Source organism: Enhydra lutris, unplaced genomic scaffold (genome assembly GCF_002288905.1).
Source record: "Enhydra lutris kenyoni isolate GAN:26980312 unplaced genomic scaffold, ASM228890v2 scaffoldscaffold27, whole genome shotgun sequence".
Classification (NCBI taxonomy): domain Eukaryota; kingdom Metazoa; phylum Chordata; class Mammalia; order Carnivora; family Mustelidae; genus Enhydra; species Enhydra lutris.
Window position 1 is genome coordinate 18629827 of NW_019154111.1, and position 15235 is coordinate 18645061.

General features: G+C 37.2%; 1 protein-coding gene across 5 annotated transcripts in view; it reads left to right on the top strand.

The window, feature by feature from the left end:
* LOC111151929 (calcium dependent secretion activator 2) overlaps positions 1-15235 on the top strand; it is a 532957-nt gene that overhangs the window by 261555 nt on the left and 256167 nt on the right. For all 5 annotated transcript variants that reach the window (XM_022510148.1, XM_022510149.1, XM_022510145.1 and 2 more), the window contains exon 7: positions 13279-13390. In XM_022510148.1, the coding sequence (XP_022365856.1) occupies positions 13279-13390 (112 nt within the window). The remainder of the gene's footprint in view (positions 1-13278; positions 13391-15235) is intronic.

A 15235-nucleotide genomic window follows, 5' to 3' on the forward strand; every position in this document is an offset into this window, starting at 1 on the left:
GGATTTCTCCGGAGGCTGCTTGTGGTGTCCCGCTCTGCCCTGCGCTCAGCTGGTGCTCTAGGGGCTGCTCTCAGCCGCCTCCGTATTGGGCATCCTGTAGCGTCTGCCTGCCTCTGCTCCCCGCATGATGCCTTTTTTGAGCACCTCCTGCTTTTTATGATCTTCTCAACCCCCTCAGGAATGATCTCAAGGAATTCTAGCCTCTGGAAATCTCAGATATTTGTGTAATTCAGAAACTTCTTTCCTCCCAAGCTGCTCCTGTGCAGTTGAAAAGTCTTTTTATTTTGCCCAAAGAAACTGTCATTTAGGAAAGAGAAAGTTTTATCTGCAGGGAGACCCCTAGGAGGACCATTCCTAGGAGACATGAAGTGAAGCAGGAAAGGTAATTCAGTCTGGTATTCTCTCTTTAGAGCCCCCGTGTTACTGCTTTAAGGACCAAGAGTCTTTTACCTTGGGAGAAGCCGGAAACATTGGAGGAGTGTTTGCTTTTAAATGTAAGCCATTAAGAATAGATGCGCTGACATTATAGTACCTTGGCAATTCCAAGGTCTTCAAATTAGGAAGATATAGAGGAAAGCATTTTTACGCTCCTATGTCTGGCCTCCAAGAGCATTAACCTGCCTTGAAGTTCCATCACATTAGAGATTAACCGTTGGAATATATCTGGTAAAAAAAGTACTGGAAACTGATGGATTTTCCAATTTACTAGTAACACTATGCTGTACCAATTAGTGATAATTGTAATAGTTTGAAGCCCTATATTTTAAATTTCTGTAATATGTTTTATCTTTGAAGGATAATGCATCCTTTCACAGTTGAAAGCGTTTTTTTTTTCCAGTTCATATAACACAATCACATTTTATTTTTGTGTCAAACAAACAAAAAAACCCAAAAAGCCAGGAACAAACCAGGCTGATGTTCTCCTGTTACTTCAAAGTTGAGGTTATAACCCCACGATAAGCATATGTTGATATGTGTGTACAGGTGAGGTGATTAATTATTGGTTTATTCAGTATAATTGTACTCATTTCTGCACCACTGCATTTTATTATTTGAACCTCTTTCTAGAGATCTGTTGTATAACACACTTCATGCTTTAAAGTTAAATTATTGTAGCTTATATCCATTGTTTCGTATTTCTCTAAGTGCTTTAAAATCTTGGTTTCCATCTTCTAAAAAGTTACACTTTCTTTGAATTGCCTTGGCCAAGTAAAATTGTAATACAAGATATGACAAATGGTTTTCTTTAAAATTAGATGCTTCAAGCTAATATCTTTGAACTACCCTGCTATGAAGGAGAGAAAGGAAAATGCTTGTGAGGGATTATATTTTCTGAAACCCGATTTTGTGCTCACATGCTTGCTAGACTTTCCCAGAAGAAAATGGTATAAGTATAATATTATTCTGGATATAGAGGTTTAATGGCATGAATACTTCACAAATGAAATACAGACTTTAGAGGATAATTTTATCCTGTTATTCTTGAGGCTTTATTAATCTTCAGAGCAGCAAAATGGGAGCTGTCTCTTTAAAGGGAAATGGAAATGTCCAGCACACAACAAGAGAGAATGAAGGTGAAGCCCCTGGGATTTTTCTCTTAATTTGAAAGTGGTCAGTACCCACCTCAAGCTATCCCCAAATGACTTTGTACTGTCTTTCCATCCTAATCAGAAGTTTGAATATAGCATTTTTGAAAGATCATTCCAGCAGTCTAGTGATAAAACTTAGTTTAAAGGATATTTTCTAGACTTTCTGTTAAAATTTGCATCATGTCAGCATTTTCGACTGAATTATTTTTTAAAGGAAGATTAAGGTAACGTGCAAAAACTTAAGATTTAGAGTAACACTCGGATTATAACTCCTTATCCTGAGTTGGTCTCTTACCGATCCTCCCTCCTTTTCTCCATCTCTCTCCCCCTCACCTCACCATCCCCTCATCTCTTCCTTTTGCCTCCCCCTCTGTCTTCCTTTCTCTGTGTCCTCTTTTTTGTCACATGTTGTTATTAGTGGAAGCCTCTCTCTTTGTAGTTTCTTACATTGTCTGGATTTTAGTGTTGCCTTTTTATGAAGTTGATAAAACTTTCATGTTCCAAACTATCCATTTTTTTCTTTTTCAGGTACATATCATTTTGCTTGTGCAGTAAAGCTAAAATAGTACTACCCTGGATACTAATAATAATAGTCATTTCATGCACACTTTCTGTATGACAGGTGCTATGCCATTATGGGTGTTAACATAATTGCCTTCATTTGCACCTCATCACTTTGGTGAGGAAACTAGTATCAAGTTATGCTGAAGGTGCTCGCCCAGGCTCCCTGTGCATGTTGGAATTGGTCTTTGAGTCCCGAAACTCTCTCTGGTGTCTTCCCTGTTTAACTGTCTCTCCACCATTATACTCTGCTGTGGGCAAGGACTCTGGTACTGGTTCTGATTTATTACTTTTTTTTTTAAATCGATCTGACCCCCCCCCCACACACACACACATCTTCACCTGAAACTATTCAGAACGACGCTATATTTGTGTAATTAATTTCCTTGAGGGTTGCTATCATTGTATAGCTATACAGAGTAATTCCTTTGATTTTTGTTGAAAGAATAGAATGGAATACTTTCTCCTAAGTAACAATGTAGTTTGTCAAGTAATTGTTATCTTCATGACCTAGAGAGTCATGCCATGATTTCATTCATTGGCATAGCTATATTGCCTTGGGCATATTACTGAGCTCTGTGGTTCAAATTTGATACCAAATTGAAATTTCAAAAACGTTTAAAGTATGTCAACCACAGTAATAGCAATAAGTAAAGCAGTTTTTTTATAAACACTATTGATCACCCAACTTAAACCAATTTCATTCAATGTATATAGGAAATTTGTTTTAATGATACACTCGATGTATTTTTAAAGGGAGTTTAAAATCTGTCCTACAGATTATTAAAACTGAAAGTGAAGGATGTTTACAATAAAATTTTAAAATCCTAACAAACTTGGATTTTATATTACAGTGAATTATTTAAAATTTGTACTTTTATTAGTTAGGGCTCTTTGTGCTGAATTTTATTTACATAGGTATATTTCTTATGAATCAACTTTTAGAATGACTTAGTATATTCTTTTCTATTTAAGAATAATTTAAAATCTTGGCTATCTTAGATTTCTGTCCTTGGTTTTCTCTTCTCCTTTTTTAAAGAGAGAGAGAGCGTGTGTGAAAGCACGCACATGAGTTGGGGGTGGAGGCAGGGCCAAGGGCGAGAATCCCAAACAGGCTCCATGCCCGGTGCAGAGCCAGGTGCAGGCCTTGATTTCATGACCCTGCGATCGTGACCTGGACTGAAATCAAGAGTTGGATACTTAACGGACGTAGCCACCCAGGTGCTCCGGTTTTTGTCCTTTCAATATTTATGTAAAAACAATTGTATATATATGAAGGTGTCATTGCAGCACTTTTGTAGTAGTTAAGGTTGGAAACAACCTTAAGGTCCATCAGTAGAAGAGCGACTGAATAAATTCTGGCACAGCCATACAAGGGTGGGGGAATGCTTTACTGTCTTAAAATTGTATAAAGAAGGGGCTCCTGCGTGGCTCAGTGGATTAAGCCTCTGCCTTTGGCTAAGGTCATGATCTCAGGGTTCTGGGATCGAGCCCCGAATCGGGCTCTCTGCTCAGCAGGGAGCCTGCTTCCTCCTCCCCCTCTGCCTGCCTCTCTGCCTACTTGTGATCTCTCTCTCTGTGTCAAATAAATACATAAAATCTTTTAAAAAAATTGTGTAAAGAAGATCACTATGTAGTGTTATGTAAAAGTACAAGTCACAGAACAATCTGAATATCCCATTTATTTAAAAATAAATAAAAACCTGTGTTTAGGTACACATCACACACATGGATAGAGGTACATATATAGGCCTGGATTTGTAAGATACAAATTCCTACCGTCATGGAGTTTTTAATGGACAGTCTTCATAGGTACATTCATTCTTTCTGCTGTCACCTCTGTGAATAACTCTCAGATCTGTATCTTTATTTGCAGCCTTGTAGCTAACGTCCAGACCTGAATTTCCAGCAACTTACTGCAATCAGGTGCTTGAGTTTTCAAATAAGTCCCTTCACCTCTTGTACCATCTGTCCACATATCTGTAGGAATGTAGTTATCCTCTCCCTTCTATCCTTTTTCTTTGGCTTAAGTCCACCAGTACTTGATAAACTGATACAGCTGGGCCCTGGGACATGACATAGAAGTGTTGAACTTTTTAAATATCAAAAGCTGCTCTTGCAAAAGTGTCTTCGGCTGAGAAAGAGCTTTCCATAAAGCTGCCTTAATTATTCCTATTAACCAGAAATGCTGTATTTAAAAGAATTTGTTCAGCGTCTAATATTATTTTGAGACTGCTTTCAGGGTCGTAGTTAATTTGTACTTTCTAAGAGACTCTTGGTAATTCTTTTTAAACGTTTAAATTTTCAGTTATTCAGTGAAGGAGGGAGAACACTGTATGTGGATTATAGTGACATCTTGCCTTTATTTGTATATTTTACAAGTCCTACTAATGTACCTGTTTTGCATACACATCTGTTTCATTATAGTGTTAGTGTTTTCCTGGCTGTTGTGAGCAGGACAATGACAGAAAGACACCGACAGATACAGGCAAGGGGTGTAGCTTTCCTTATGCATCCAGAGCCTGCTAAAGCCCCCCTACGTAGAGCCGCGTGAGCTAGGACACAGCTGTGGGCTCTCAGTTCAACCAGGCAGGTTTGCCGGCATCCGGGTCCCAGGAAGGCACGCAGCGGTGGACAGGACTTGTTGACGCTCCAGAAGATACCTAGCATCAGGCCTTCCTGATCGACTCGCTGCCTCCCATTCTCAAGCATAGCTTTTCCCTCTTGGTCCCTCTTCAAGAGCTTGGGAAGAGGGGAAGAGTGTTCATCCACCTTGTCACCATATACGAGTAATTAAATGTAACACAAAGCAATCCTGATGGCTTATCATGAATGCAGTGACTCTAAATCAGTGTGGGGGACACATCCCCGGTGGGCAGCAGAATGAGACCTCAGACCCATATGATTGCTGAAAACTTGGGAAGAATTCCTACTTCCTAAGTGAATATCTAAATCAGTGCCACTAGAATCTGGTGTCGGAATATTTAAGTTATGAGCCTCAACTTTACTGAAGGAAATATTCTTGGATAAATGTTACATCCTTTTAATCTTAAATGCCTGCTATGAAAATGATAATCTGTAGTTGGATTGTTCTATTTTTCATGCTACAGTTATTTTAAGAATTTTATTTTACCCTGTAGTTAGAGTTGTTGTTGTTTTTTAAGATTTATTTATTTGAGAAAGAGCACAAGCAGGAGGGGCTAGGGAGAGAGCGAGAGAGAATCCCAGGTAGACTCCCCTCTGATCACAGAGCCGGACAAGGGGCTCAATCTCACAACCCTGAGATCACAACTTGAGTTCAAACCAAGAGTCGGATGCGTAACCGACTGTGCCACGGAGGTGCCCCTGTAGTTAGATCCTTAGCTCATGTTTTCTCTTACAAAATAAGTGATGTATTTGGAATTATAGATCATTGTTGATTATTTTAATGACTCAATTTTTGTAATAGAATTAATGGTAATTTGGTAAAGAAACATTTGAAAGCAATCACTGGATTGAAAATAAGGCAAAACTATTACTTGTAAAAAGTTTTTAACTTTCTTGTATACCAGCAATCATCGGTATAAAGGACACAGATTCTTTAGAAGCCCAAAATATAAAATACTGTGAAATGACTTTAACACAGAATGTGTAGGAACTACATAGTAGAAAAAAGTTTGACTTTACCAAAAGATATTAGAATAGGTTTTAATAAATGGAGAGAATTCCCTTTTTATTGAAAAGAAATATAATAAGTTGGAAACATCTATTTCCTTCTTGTTCTAACTAGTATCCTAACATCTCGTAAAGCCATGAGAATTCAAATGGTATAGTACAGCTCAGGAGATTGACTTTTAGGATAAATTTCGCATCAAACCCCAGTTCTTATAATAATAGTTTTTATAATAATAGCATAAATATATTTGACTTCTAAAGTAAATGAGATCTGGATAGATGAAAAATTAAGGTAAAATGCCATTTAACATCACTGTTAACTTTTAGACAACTTGAAGATGTAAACAGTAGAAACATGTTGAAGAAATAAGGTTAATATTTATACGGCTATCTAATATTTTTAAACTCTATATATTTTTTTAAAAGCCATGAGAAGAGTTAAATAGAAAGTAACCAGCTGTGACAATATTTCCCATATATGGTATCAGAAACGGTCCATGTCTTTATCTTTAGAGGTTTTTTTTTTTTTTAAATCAAAAGAAAGCCTACTAGAGAGAAGGCTTAATGTAATATATAAATGGACAACTATAATAAAAGAGCAAGTCATAAGAGAAATTCAGATGACTAATAAAGAGAAAATGCTCAGTCTCTGAAGTAATTTTTAAAAGTGCAGTTTAGAACCCTGTTCAATTCTGTGTGATTGGATTTATTATATTTATGAGTTTATATGTCTTTTTCCCTGCCAGTCTGAGGTCATCTAGGACAGGATCTGTTGTTTTGATATTTTATTCTTCTTCTTTTTCTAATGCCTGCCCTTTCCCGATGCCTGTGACAGTTGGATGGATAAAAGGATGGAGAGATAGATAGATGAAATAATTTTTGAAGTTCCATATGCCCTGTTCTTCAGTGCTGGTCATAGACAAGGAATGTAGGTTGAAGCTGTAGCTTCTGTCATCATGTTTGCATTATACGTGCTCAATAACAATTTTGAACCAAGGGATTTGGATGACTTTTGATAACCATTGCACTGTTAATGATTTTCAACATACTTTGAAACAAATATGCTAGTAAGTTTTGAGAATCCTTTTAGGTCACGGTTCGAATCTAGTCCTATAGATCCTCTTAGAAGCATGTCAGGTATGCAGGGCAAGGTTCAGAGGTTATATGTTACAGGATATATTCAAATTATTGTTGTCTATCAGCTATTAGAATGTAAATTCCAAGAGACTAGAGATGTTGGTCGCTGACACTAGACTATGGTCTGACAAATTTAAAGTACTCAGTTTTTTGAAAGAAGAGGCCCGGATTGTTTTATGTCCTTCCCCTCTTCCCCCACCACATTACATCACACCTAGCCTTATATCACCTTCATAGGCATCATTTTAAGGAGCAGCAAATATTCCATTGTATGCCACAAAATTTATATAATCTTCCCTTCATCTTTGATAGTTCAGTTGCTTGCTTTTGCTTTTACGCATAATGCTGTAGTGAATATGTTCCTGCTTATAGTTTTTCCGGTACTTATGATTATTTTGCTAGGGCAGATTCCTAGAAACAGCCTTACTGGATGAATAGACATGTACATATATTTTGGTGCATGATATGAATTTCCAGTACACTTAATTTAATAGCAAATGCATAATTAATGTCAGTTATTTCAGTCGGTGTGTGAACCACTCTGTGTTTTCATAGCCAGGAAGTCCTGCTGTCCTCGTAAAGGTGCTTTGTAGATATTTTATTCTTTTTTTTTTTTTTTTTTTTTTTTTTTTAAGATTTTATTTATTTATTTGTCAGAGAGAGAGAGAGGGAGAGAGAGCGAGCACAGGCAGACAGAATGGCAGACAGAGGCAGAGGGAGAAGCAGGCTCCCCGATGAGCAAGGAGCCCGATGTGGGACTCGATCCCAGGACGCTGGGATCATGACCTGAGCCGAAGGCAGCTGCTTAACCAACTGAGCCACCCAGGCGTCCCTATTTTATTCTTTTGAAGATTTACATTGGAAGTCTGAATCCTCATAAATAATACATTCACAGGGGCGCCTGGGTGGCTCAGTGGGTTAAGCCTCTGCCTTCGTCTCAGGTCATGGTCTCAGGGTCCTGGGATCGAGCCCCACATCAGGCTCTCTGCTCAGCTGAGAGCCTGCTTCCCTTCCTCTCTCTCTCTCTGCCTGCCTCTCTGCCTACTTGTGATCTCTGTCTGTCAAATAACTAAATAAAATCTTAAAAAAAAAATTATAAAAAAAAATATAATACATTCACAGAAGTAGAAGAAGGCAATGTATTTTGAGTCAAAGCAAATTGACAGCAAGGGTAATGTATCTTTGATTACATAATACAGAGAAAATAGTAGGAAGATAATGACTGGTATTAATTCCTGAAAGTGTTTAAACATGCCAATTAGGTAGAAAACAAGGAAATATCTTGGTGAATACTGAAAATATTCACCTGTTACCTTCTTCCCTCCTTCCTTGCCTTTTTGGGGGGTGGGGTGGGAGGGAGAACTTTTGTTTTTGATTCATTTATTATAGAATTCATAAGCATTTTCTAACTGTATGTATCTTTTTACTTTTAGCTTTTATAAGAGAAATTATCAAGGGGGTGTCAGTTTGTATTCTAGAATGTCAGGGTTTATAAGGACTATTAAATACCACTATACTTATATTTATGCACCCCTTTAAAACTGCACATTTTTGTCAAATATCATAAAAGTTTAGTCCTCTGGCTTTTCAGTGAGGATCTGCCGGGATCCTTGTGCCTTTGCTTCTCTCTGCCTGAAAGCGTGTTTTTAAATGTTTCTCCCTTCTTTCACAAGAGCTGGCCATTAACATTGCTTGTCCTTGACTCAGGAGGTCCCAGACCTTATTAGGTCAACAAATTCTTGTGGCTTGCCTACTAGGACTTGTGACAGTCTAGTAGTAGCCTGCCTTTGTTGGCATAGGTTTTCGGAATAGATATCCTGGATTGCTTTTCAAGTTCTAATTTACTAATATTTTCCTGGTAACTTCCTCTAAGCTCTCTGTTTTCTAATAAATTACTGGTATACTTGGAATATGTTGATTAGGTTCCTTGTGTGACTTCTCTAAGCATGTTTTGTACCTTATTACCCTTCCTAGCACAGTGTTGTCTAATTTTACACAAGTCTAATGGTAGAAATGTAATCATGGCCTTCAGATGATAAAAGATAGTGCATATTCAAAGGCCGTGGTTACTGTTAAATATTTTACATCACCAAATAGGATACCAAATGTTGACAAAAATATGAACGGAAGTTGTCAAAATCTCTATCTTGTTGGGAGATAATACTTTTACCTTGCTAGATAAAGGATATCAAAATATCAGTAATGATAAAGTTAATAGCACAATTAACAAACTTGACCTAATGGCCACATATATAACATTGTACCCACAATGGGGAATACTTTTTATTTCCATGTACTCGTGGAAAAGTTAAAGACCCACATAAACACATGCACACACATAGAGGTCTACATATTTGGAATATATATTTCACTTATTTCAGGAGATGAGTATCCTGCAAGTTCTATTATCTAACCTAATGTAATAGGCATAAGACTTACTTGGAAAAAGTAAAACTTTGTTTATACATTCTAGAAACACACCTGTAAACAGCTAAATAATAACAAAAATAAATTTGTGGCACGCTGTAGTTAAAGTGGTTAAGGGAAATTTATAGGCCGAAATGCTTACAATACTAAGCTTGAATGCTTAGAACAAAAGAAAGGCTTAAAATTAATGAGCTATGCATTCAAGTTAAAAATGTAAAGCAACAGCAGAATTAACATGGATAAATTATGGTGACATAAAAAAGCAGAGTTTAATGAAATAGAAAATAAGTGTGCAGCAGAGGAGATCATCAAAGTCAAGCAATAGTAATTTGAAAAGAATAATAAGACAAACCTCTGTCAAAGTTAAAAATGGAAAAAAAACATTAGGAATGAAAAAAGATACGTAACTACAGATGCCATAGATACAAAAGATAAGTATTTTACAACTTTGTGCAAATACTTTTGAAAAACTTAGATGAAATAACTTTTTCTAGTGATATATCAAAATCGGTTTAAATAGAAAACTGAAGTAGTTTTATAATTCTAACCAGTGAAGAAATAGAATCAGTCGCAAATATCTTCCCACAAAGAAATACTGGACCCAAACAGCTTAATGGGTAAATTCCAAGAACAGATAATTCTCATCTTTTTTTTTTTTCTTTTCTTTTTTTTCTTTTTTTAACAAACTCTTCCAAATAACAAAAATGTGGCCCTGTTCAACTCATTGAATAAGGCTAGCATAACAAAAACAGACAATACAATTCAAGAATGTAATCTACAGAAAAAAAAAAAAAGGAAATTTGCAGGCTAGTCTCAATCACGAATATTGATACAAAATGCCAAACTTCAGCATTCTAATTTTTTTTTTAGGGAAATTAGGTTTATCTCTGAAAAGCAAGAAAATGCTGAACCACTGCGATTACTGATCATCTCAGTAGGTACAGGAAAAAGTTTAATACAGCATTCATTTCTGGATTAGATAGGTAGGATCTGTCTATGATCTATATCTGATACATATGATAGCTATGATATATCTAAGACCATGCATAAAATGTACCTGCTTCCAGGGCATAACAGATACACCATAATATATGTCACATATATATGTGTGTGTGTGTGTATAAAACACATACTCTGATTTATTTGTGGGTATCTAGTGAACTAGGAAGAGAATTTCCTTTACCCATGAAAGACCAACTACAAGACACCTGGAGCAATGATCACCCCTAGAGGTAAAATGCTAAAAATATTCCCTTTAAAAAGAAATTTAAGACAATTATGAATATAGAACCCAGAATCCTAGCTACTCTGGTGGTAGTGTGGGGTTGGGATGAGAGGAAGATGTGACCAGAGCACAAAGAGGACTCTTCTGATATACTGGTATGTTCTGCCTCTGAACCTGAGTGGTGGGAATGCTGATATTTATTCTTTAAACTGCATCTCATTTTGGACACTTAATGTATGATTTACATAATGAAATGTTTTTAGTGAGTAAACAAGATGTCTAGTGAATAAAGATTTAGAGAAGTCGGGGTGGAAAATTTTTCCTTCTAGTTTCCTTGGCTGGTCTAATAATTGACATAAGACAGATTAACAGGAGAAAAACAAATTTAATTTGAATGTATATGAAATATGAGGCTCCAAGAAGTGACCAAAGCAAGCTGCTTTGATATTTCTTAGACAAACAATAAATTTATGAAGAATTGATAGAAGCTTGAGCTCTGGGGATGGTTAGTAAAGAAGTAATGAGGTTTGCTTATACAGTCTCTTTGGCCTTAAATTCCCTGTTTCTGGTAATAAGGATGTTTTCTACCTTCCAGTCCGGATGGCTGGGGAGGGAACCTTTCATGTGGGAGATGTATTTCCTGGTTTTAGGGGCACAAAGAAGGAGTCAGACTATCCTTATTGCACTCCCTGTGCTAAAATGGCATATATTGGAGTGGCCCGTCCGGAACTATCAAAGAATAGTTGTTGAAGATGTGTGTTCTTAAAGGATCTGAGATAGAAGGCAGTTTCCTGGGAGTTCACAGGCTCATGAGTGAGCACAGTTCTTTACATACATATTATTGTTTATTTGTCTTACTCTAATGGAACTGGCAGCGCCTTTCCCTTCACGTGTTGTCCTTGCACAGGGCCTCGCTAATCCTGTCTGTATTGTTCCAGTTTTAGTATCCGTGCTGCAGAAGAGAGCACGCCTTTCCCTTCATGTAAAGTGGCAGGGAGATGGGGTAAAAGATGAAACTCACTGCGTCCCCCAGTGATGGTTCGCGGGGTCGTCAGTATTTTTCTCTTTGGAGAACTGCGCCTTGATGTAGATGGGGAATTGCAAACAGTCATATAGAATACAGTGTAAGTACTTTTTGAGGGATTTTGACATTAGAGGAAAAAACCAACAAAGGAATGCTTATGAAGAGAATTAGTTTAAAAGATGAGCAAATTCTATGTAGCCCTATTAGGCTGTGTGCACATGACGACAACAGATCTTTGATTTCAGTTGAAAGACAATTTCGCAAAGGGTTGGTTTGCCATGTTTAATCACGTGGCACCAAATAAAGATGAATATGTCCCGGGAATTTATTCCAGAGCTGTCACGTGGATGGCCTTGACTGTTCAAGGCTGAAGATTCCACACACTGAATTGAGAATTTTTCTTCCTTAATTCGAATCCATTTTCATTTATAGTCTTACTTCAGCTCTACTTTTTCTCAGACCATCTTAATTCTATGAAATGGCAAAAATTCTTGGCTAAACCTTTTCTAGACATCTCAAAAATTAGGCCTCTTTTCCATCCTAATTGAACCCCTCTTTTCCCTCTGGCGCATGACTTTAATTTCAGGAGAACAAATTGCCTCTGGATACTAGTTTCCTCGGTCACTGAAATGGCCTCTGCTTTACTGTGCTCACATAATGCTGTTATCACTGCTGCAGTAGGAGAGGAAGACGTCACAGTTACTCAATTTTTATTAGACTTTCCCCCATTTTTTTTGTCTATCCCAAGCTTTCTGAATATGGTTTATAAAATAAAGTTCAGATAATGCCTTGAAAAGGGTAAATTTTTTTTTAAAAAACAATATAAGAAAATCCATATTTTTATATGGCAACTTATTTGTCGCGGGGGTCCTTATTTTGTTAAATCCCACTTTTGTGTGTTTTTCTCAATGGCATTTTCTTCCTGCTATGCTACATCGCATGTCTGTGATCTCAGAGTTAGGAGAAATATTGATAAGATTTTTTAATATCAGGTGTGTGCCAGTCGTGTTTGTAAATAAGCTAGGATGAATTGGTGTGTGGTAAAGCTGAGATGCTACTAATTAAAAGATAAGCCAAGAAAAATGTTATTTTGTTATGATGATTTGAAAAGCCAGATGTCAACAGACTAACTCCATGCCTAGGAGAGTGTATTGGGAAATTAACTGCAAAACATTCATATTTTTATAATGCTTATTTCTTTCCTTTTGGTAGGAGCTTTTAAAAATCATATAAATTAATAGACTTTCCAAGAAGTGATGGGGTAAAGTCTTCAGTATGCAAAAAAAGGTTTCCACGAAACCGTGGGGTTATAATTTACACACACACACACACACACACACACACACACACATAATTTAAATTTGAATAAATCATACATTTCAGTGGCTACATATCTTTACCTTAACCTAAATTCTCACTGTACACTTTTATACTCTAATGTGCTAATTTTTAGAACAGCTTTGAAATTATTATAAGCTGTAAAACTTATTGTTATTTTTCTTCTTGACTGTGCCATCTGTCAGAAACAAAAGCAAAGATAAAAATCTCATTGAGCCATGAAAGATTCTGTATTGCTTTAATGGGACTTCTAAGGAGATACATCTGGCTGGAAAAAATATTAATGCTGCATCTTCAAGAAAATCTTTGTTCCTTTATTGCAGATGGGGAACTCAAGGTGATTTTACCACCACCCATCCTCGGCCTGTGGTCAAAGTAAAACTCTTCACCGAAAGCACTGGGGTCCTGGCCCTCGAAGATAAAGAGCTGGGAAGGGTGAGTTGTGCTCAACCTTGTGTGTTCAAGGTCACACAATTTTTACTTCTTTCAAGCCATAGTTAAAGTACACTGGTACATAGTGTGTGAATTTTCTGTTTATAAACTGTGTAAAACAATATATTTGTAGTTTTCCACTAGTCCCAGATTACAGCTCCAATTTATTAAACATAATTGTCAATAACATAGAAAGTAGTGTGACAGGCTTTTGGTATGAAAAGGTTGTGTATATAAGATCACAGTCAGACCCACTTTTCTTACACATGCACTGGTCAGTGGATGTGAAGGACAAGCCAACTTGTCCTTCTTGGCGAGAGAGAATTCTTATTTAAACATTTGTGTCGATGAGTTAAAAGCAGCATCTTGATATTTGAAATCCTGTTTGGGTCCATTATGATCAGACTGATTACAAAATACCTAAGGCTACTTCTCTCTTACCTCTCCTATTTTCCCTGTGAGAAGGTCTTTTCCACACATCTTTTAACATTGAATTTTTTTTTAAAGATTTTATTTATTTATTTGACAGAGAGAGACCACTAGTAAGCAGAGAGGCAGGCTGAGAGAGAGTTGGGGAAGCAGGCTCCCTGCTGAGCAGAGAGCCCGATGCGATGCGGGGCTCTATCCCAGGACCCTGAGATCATGACCTGAGCCGAAGGCAGAGGCTTAACGCACTGAGTCACCCAGGCATTCCAAACATTGAATTTTTTATCCTGCATTCACTTCATACCTAGAATATATCCTCTAATGCCAGTATTTCTCCACTGTACTCAGCTTCTTCTGACAGTTAAAAAAGCATTCAGATTAGGGTAGATTTGTGATCTTAACACCTTTCTGTGTGAAAAATCATCTGCAGTTTCATTTATAAAGTAGATGGGCTTCAGTGCGAAGGCTATGAAGTTATCTTCTGTAACATGGATCTCTCTTACCCAAACCTGAAGACTGAATTCATAGGTGTCTTCCAGAGGTTAAAGCCTCTACAAATCTTCCTTGAAAATTTCTGGTGAAGATTGACAGCTTATGTGGTGCTAGATGTTGAAAGATACTGGGATCATTGGGTATATTGGAATTTTTTCCCCTAAAGTTGTGACTATTCATTGCAAATCCTTCTCTTCTGCCTCCTTGAGATTATTTCCATTTCTAGGGATTTTGTGAATCTGTACCCACACTCTAGAGATTGAGTCAATATTCACATTCTGGATTTTGTTTTTTGCTTCCTTGCTACGTGTATTTGTTAAGACTTAGGAGCTAGGCCATACCATTCATTCATGTGCTTACATATTTGTGCACTGATCCATTCATCAGAAGGATACAGGTAGCATAATCACACAGAAGAGCCCTGGATACTACCTTTGGTCTTGCAGATTTATGAATCAGGATTTTTCATTTAAACTATTATTCCATCAATTTTACCCTATTTCCTTAAAAGCAGCCATTCTAAGTCTAAAGCTATAATGTAATGCTTTAGATTTTTTTTTTAAAGATTTTATTTATTTATTTACTTGACAGAGATCGCAAGTAGGCAGAGAGAGAAGAGGAAGCAGGCTCCCCGCTGAGTAGAAAGCCCGATGCAGGGCTCGATCCCACAACCCCAGGATCATGACCTGAGCCGAAGGCAGAGGCCTTAACCCACTGACCCACCCAGGCGCCCCATGCTTTAGATATTTTTAATTCATTTCTCCACTGGCCATATATATGCAGGTTTTAAGTTAGGTATGTAAGTAGTAGGTGTTCCAATCAGTTGTGTGTCTGAGAAAAGCCTCATGCCCCTTTGCTCCCTTCATACAAGACCACTTTTCTTTCTGCGCCAGAGTTTCTGAACCCCAGGACTATTGATATTTTGAGCAG